The sequence below is a fragment of the Phaethon lepturus genome, unplaced genomic scaffold, assembly GCF_000687285.1.
Source record: "Phaethon lepturus isolate BGI_N335 unplaced genomic scaffold, ASM68728v1 scaffold35361, whole genome shotgun sequence".
Classification (NCBI taxonomy): domain Eukaryota; kingdom Metazoa; phylum Chordata; class Aves; order Phaethontiformes; family Phaethontidae; genus Phaethon; species Phaethon lepturus.
Genome location: NW_010519094.1, coordinates 9,919 through 16,089, shown reverse-complemented (window position 1 = coordinate 16,089; position 6,171 = coordinate 9,919). Strand labels below are relative to the sequence as shown.

At 35.2% G+C, this 6,171-nt stretch overlaps 1 protein-coding gene across 2 annotated transcripts in view; it reads right to left on the bottom strand.

The window, feature by feature from the left end:
- Positions 1 to 247: 247 nt before the first annotated feature.
- SRP54 (signal recognition particle 54kDa) overlaps positions 248 to 6,171 on the bottom strand; it is a 12,467-nt gene continuing 6,543 nt past the window's right edge. For both annotated transcript variants that reach the window (XM_010296934.1, XM_010296935.1), the window contains 8 exons: positions 5,383 to 5,531; positions 3,905 to 4,005; positions 3,718 to 3,804; positions 3,228 to 3,301; positions 2,870 to 2,978; positions 1,916 to 2,086; positions 1,371 to 1,466; positions 248 to 707 (listed from right to left, as the gene is read on the bottom strand). In XM_010296934.1, the coding sequence (XP_010295236.1) occupies positions 616 to 707; positions 1,371 to 1,466; positions 1,916 to 2,086; positions 2,870 to 2,978; positions 3,228 to 3,301; positions 3,718 to 3,804; positions 3,905 to 4,005; positions 5,383 to 5,531 (879 nt within the window). In that variant the 3' untranslated portion in view covers positions 248 to 615. The remainder of the gene's footprint in view (positions 708 to 1,370; positions 1,467 to 1,915; positions 2,087 to 2,869; positions 2,979 to 3,227; positions 3,302 to 3,717; positions 3,805 to 3,904; positions 4,006 to 5,382; positions 5,532 to 6,171) is intronic.

Here is a 6,171-nt window from a genome sequence, read left to right as displayed (position 1 = left end):
AAAGAACAATAAAATTCTGGAGAACAAAAGTTTTCTACAAACCTGAGCTAGCACATCCACCTTCTAAAAATGTTCCAAGGAGAACACCTGAACATTAACAGCACATTTCAGACACTGAATTATTCTTATAGTATCTATGCCAAACATGAGTTACAGCAGCCATTAGAAACAAATCAAACTAAGGAAATAATCTCATTACACACTGATAAAAGACAGTTATGAAAGACCGAAGAAACAGGCCATTCTCTTGTTTATAACCACTTAAATTTTATTTTACAGTATATTTGTGACATTTTATGTTACTATAACCAAAGATCAGGGTTGTTTACAAATATAATGGCTGCCATTTGATGTAAACAATTAAAAAGTGTCTCTACATATTAAAATTTTACATCATGATTTTGTTTTAAATTGAGTTACTCTTGTGCCATCAGGTATTAGTGGAGAAGAACTAATTTAAGCAAAAATAGTTTTCAGAAGTTAGATGTAGAAACTGAGAAGCCTCAATAAGATTTCAAAAGACCACTCCCCCATCACTGTAAAAAGGAAGAAAGCAAATTCTTTCAATGAAGTTGCAACAAAGAGTCAACCAAGTCCATTTTTATTAAGGCTTCTTTACATATTATTGAATCCCATCATGCCTTTCATATTCCCAGCAGCACCTTGTTGAAATTGTCTCATCATTGACTGCAATCCTGCCATGCCACCTGCAGAAAATAAGTCAGAACATAGATGTGTTAATTAACTCTGAAGCACAGCTATCTTGTTTCTGAGGCCTCATTACAGCACACACGATTTCAATAATATACAAAAGCCCAAGACTGTCAAGCCAGGTTTAAATGGCTATTGAAAATGAACAATTGAGTGAGTAATTACAGAAAGGTCTGCAAAACACCAGGCTTAAAGTAGGTTTTAAGATGACCTGTGCATTATGATCTAGACAAAAGAAAAAGCCGTGAAGGAATAACTATTATTAATTAGTAAGGTTCCAGTATGGGCATCTTTATTTACAGCTGCTCTTGTCAAATTTAATTATTTAAGGCAAAGCTTAGAAGAGAAGCGAGGTTTAGGAATAGATTTGCTTTTACTACAGTCATGCTTTAAGTCATCACTTTACTATTTCATCAGACACTACTCCAGTTGCTTATTTTGAGAGCTGAATCCAAATGAAGAGACAAGATGAAGCACTGCTAAGTGCAAAGCATTCATAACATATGGACTAAACCTTTGATTCTTGTTCGAAAACCTAGAAATACTTAATACTGATATATAGTGCATACATTGTCATACCACCTTCCTCACTTCTGTATTTCAAATGCTCCACTATAATTGGCCGTCCTTTCTTGAAGCTGTAAAAAGCTAACACATACCCATATGATGAAGAACTCTTGGATCCATCATCTTTGCCATCTGTTGGTTCAGTTTGGCCAGTTGAGATGGATTTACATTCTTTGACATATCACCACCTAAAAAAAATTAATGAAAGAAGCAAAGGTAAGAAAGGGGATTAATATATGGGGCTAAAAAAAGAGAATCTTACCTTCTAATTCTAGGTGCAAATCCATTTGAGTCCATGATCAAAAGTTACTACATCAGCCACTTAAACATATTTTAAGAATCAACAGTCCCCGTGCCCCACATACCAGACTGAAGTGTCAGTATTGTAGTAGTAATGAAGTCTACATTGATGAAGCCAAAAATACAGTAGTTTTTACTGCTAAGTTACACATTATTGTCATTAAGGGCAGTGCAGCTCTTACCAGTTACATCAAAGAGCTTTCAAGCGTCATGAAAATGAGCGAGCTGCAACTCACTTTCTCCTCTCCCAACACCCAGTTGACATTTTCACATCTCCTCTTGTGTTCACACATGAAGTGACCTCCCCACTCAGCTAATAAATGTTTTTCTTTTTTACCTTTGAAAAGCCCTTTGATGCCTCCCATCTTTTTCACCATCTGTGCAAACTTAGTGTATTGGGTCAAAAGCTCCTGAACATCTCTGGTAGAAACACCTGAACCTCTTGCTACTCTTTGGATTCTTCCTGGCTGCTTACTGAAAACTTTGGCACCATCTGTACTGTCAAGTTCTGCAATTACAATATGGGAAAGAAAAATCCATTCAGTTACAGACATTAAAATCTGTTACAGCTGGTAGCAAACTTGTTCTTGTTATTGTTGAGAGTTTAGTTGAGCCAGAGAAGAAAAAAACCTAGTTTTAGAAGTGACAATGTAGAATTTTACATAAATAATTGAGATATAATATTCTAAGGAATAGTACTAAAAAGCTGTTATGTTCATATGTTAAATCACCATGATAGAAAAAGTCCCTTGAATAAATTATGCTCTCAGCATACTTGGTCTTAAGCCATATTAGTGGGTTTAGCTCAACGGTAAGAGCATACTACTCCTGCAACAGTTATGGGTGGATTAGAAACAACACGCCTTGAATTCCAGAAACGAGGCTATGTCACCAAGTAAATTTGAGGGTGGGTAGGAAGAAAGACAGCAATGATATATTAAAGATGAATGTAGCTTTTAATTTGCAAGTATAGTGTTAATAATTTAAGAAGCACAGTTACAGCATGAAAAATAAAGATACATTAATTTCTAATAGAATGCTTCAAAATACCACCCATTCTACACAAGACAGAGCAGCAACAGGCAATTGTCAAGGTATCTCTCTAAAATTTTTTACTTATTCAGAAAATTTGAGACGCATATGTACTCTTTGTCATTTCTAAGAGTGATAAATGCTCATCATTTTCTGTCACTATAGATGCTGCCTTATTGTCCAACTTGTTTCCAAAAAGATCTCTGTAAATAAGCTTTTTTAACAATGTTCAAAAAATAGTGAGTGAAGTTTGTTTTACCTTGGTCATTCATACTGTCCATTATAGTCATTAGTTTCTTTAGCCTTGCCATCGATTCCTGTTCATTGCCTTTACTCATGAAGTCAGTTCCAAAACCAGGGATCATACCCTTGTTTTAAAAATGGTAAAAAAGCTGTGTCAGAATAGCCAAAGCTAACTTTAATTAAGCAGCCAGAAATATGGACAGCAAGTTTAGTTCAGCAGTTATGTACCACAGTACATAATCATTTCACCTTTTTGAAAAACATAAAGCACACACTGTAAACTCTTCATTGAAACTGGTGTTAAGTTTACAGCAGAAGTTTGTCAAGTATAAATGAAAATCTGATAAAATAAAATGATTATTGGGATAACTAACCAAGATCTGACTGAACGGTCCCATTTTCATGATGTTTTGGAATTGTTCATACATATCTCTTAATGTAAATTGACCTGAAGTACAACAAAAAAAGGTTAGCAGAAGTCACACTAGAGTAGTCCTTTCTCAATTACTCTTTATATTTACCAGGTAAATACTATACTGCATAGATAACTAGATAAATAAACCTCTTCTCCACTATTAACATGGCTAAACCATTTTAGATGGCACACCTAAGAGTTAAGCTAGTTATTCTGCAGTTATAGACAGTTACAGTCTGACAGACCCACCACTTGACAAAATGTACCTCAATTTACTTGCCTGCTACATTTATTAGAGAAATAATAACCATTCTTCACTATGCACATGAAACAAGTTACTTGTCTCTACACATAACACAAATTAACTCAGTTGCCTACATCTCTGAGAGAACCTGATATGATTAGGTCATGGTAATACACCCACTACTCAGGCCTTGGGAGTAACTTACCATGTTTGAGCTTTTCTATAAGTGCTTCGTTATCATCCAATTTTAACTCATTTACTTTATCTATCAATCCTTCAATGTCACCCATACCTGGAAGAAAAACAGCAGCTCTGAAGTTAGCATTAAAAAAAATTACACTGACTATTATCCAATTCAAAGTGTCTTAAGTACAGCTGTACATAGTACATACCAAGAAGTTTGCTGATGAAAGGCTGTGTTTTAAAGGGTTCAAAGTCATCTATGTGTTCGCCAGTTCCAATAAAAATAATAGGACTCTTCGTGGCAGCAACTCTGCAGTAAAACATATTTGAAATATATACAAAATGGCCTCTTAAAAACCACCCATCTTTTGTACCACCTATTAACATAATCAGCTAGGCATCATAAACACAAAGCATCCGCTCATCCGCTCTGAAATACCTTTCTTACTCCTCAAACTATTAATGCAAAAACATCCAGCATTTAGGATGGGTAGTTGGGAGTAGCTGACAAGATGTTTCTCTAATTAGTACTTTGTAAAATACAAACTCTGCTTTGAAAAATCAGAAGTAGAAGTTGCTTATTTTCATTGCTGAGTTTAAAGAAACTTGAGAGGAAAGAAAGAAAAATACAACATCCCCACTTTATCCTAATATTGGGAGGTCAGATGAGGCATTAATTACTTTTTCTTCAAGGTACCTCCTACAACAGACAGCAATTTCATTTTCATAGTAAGAAAAATCAGACCTTTTTCACCAATCATTTGCACTAACTTTTAGATGAACTCAGCTTCCAGTCTACAGAAAGTATAGAACACAGCAGACTTAATGCATACAAGCACATGACAACTGGAACAAGCTTTTGGTGTTTTCATTTTGCTCTTTAGTTTTCCATCACTACGCTATAAATAACAGCAAAATACATATGGCAGTTTAACAGCTCTAACACTTAAGATCAAAGTCAGACAACGATTTAGTAAGTTGGTGTCAGTTAACTTTGACTGTTTTGACAAATTAATCTCAGCTCCATACAAGCTATACCATTGAAACGCAGCTGAAGATTAGTCTGACATGCCATCATGTAAGGCTGAAGATAAAATGTAACATTTTCTAGTCAATAGAGTCTGTCAAGCTAGAGCACACGGGAAGTCCAACAAGAATGGAATTTGTGTTAAGTATGACTGCAGACTGATTTTTTTACCAAATTGCTGGACGCTGGCAATACAGAAGTTTGATTTGCATTGCAGTTTTAAGGCCACTAGATATGACTAACTAGAGTTTTTCTCCTTTCGGAAAAAAATTTGGGGCATTATATGAGAAGCAAAACTTTTCATGTAAGCCATATCTATTAAGTCCAAATTTGTATTTTTGGTAAAAACTCTTGATACACAAGAGGCAATAAATAAAATTGCTTGATGCTGTTTTCAGAAGACAGAAGTCTGACGTGACAATGCACACTACTGTATTGGAAGTACATCATAATACCTCATTCTGACTAACATTAAATATCAGTGGGTGATCCCATGCACCAGAAGTAGGGTAAGAACATAACTGTTGCAGACTTAAATGTCAGATTCTGTGCAGTGTGACAGTGACACTTTCACAAGACAGGTTTCTGTGAGACACCAAACCATTTCATGGTTGTCCATGCATGGACAGATGTTGGACACTATTATATTGTAATACTTACGCACTAAGAGCTCCACCTCCTTTTGCATGTCCATCAAGCTTAGTAACAATAACAGAAGCTACATCTACTTTATCTTTGAAAGCTTTAGCTTGAGCTTCGCAAGCTTGGCCAATGGAAGCATCCATCACATAAACAATGTTGTCTGGTTGCTAGGAGAAATAAGATAGACACAAAATAAGCACTTCCTGCTTTCTTAAACAGTGTTCATGCATTATGTTCAGTAGCAGAACTTACTGCAATAACAGTACGTTAAGGGCTGCGCGGCTTAAAAGAAAAGGGCAATTATTTCATTAACAGTATTATCTAAAGACCATTCGAAAATTCTGATGCTGTATTACTACATGAAACTTGTCTACAACACAGAGTATCAAAATTTAATAGGTTTACAGTTATTGCTTGCATTTTGAGTCATTTTAGCCAGTATCTCAGCCAATAAACAAATTAGTATCTACAAGCAATTAATGGCTAACAACATCTTCCATTCGGTTTTACATTTAGAGCTTTACAATATCCATTCCTCCAAAAACAAGTTAGTCATTAGCAAGAGTTGTGTGGGAAGTATCATTGTCATGGAAGACCACAGAATCAAATAGCCAGACTTTTTAAACTTTAAATACAAGAAACACCAGCTTCATTTACATATAAAAAAATGTTTAAAGTTATCAAATCATCTTCTCCATTTCAGGGCAATTATTTGTCACAGTCACAGAAAACTTAGTACACATAGCTACAGGAAACCAGATCAGACTGGTTCTTTTATCTAGTTTCTCAATGCAATGATCCTGAAAA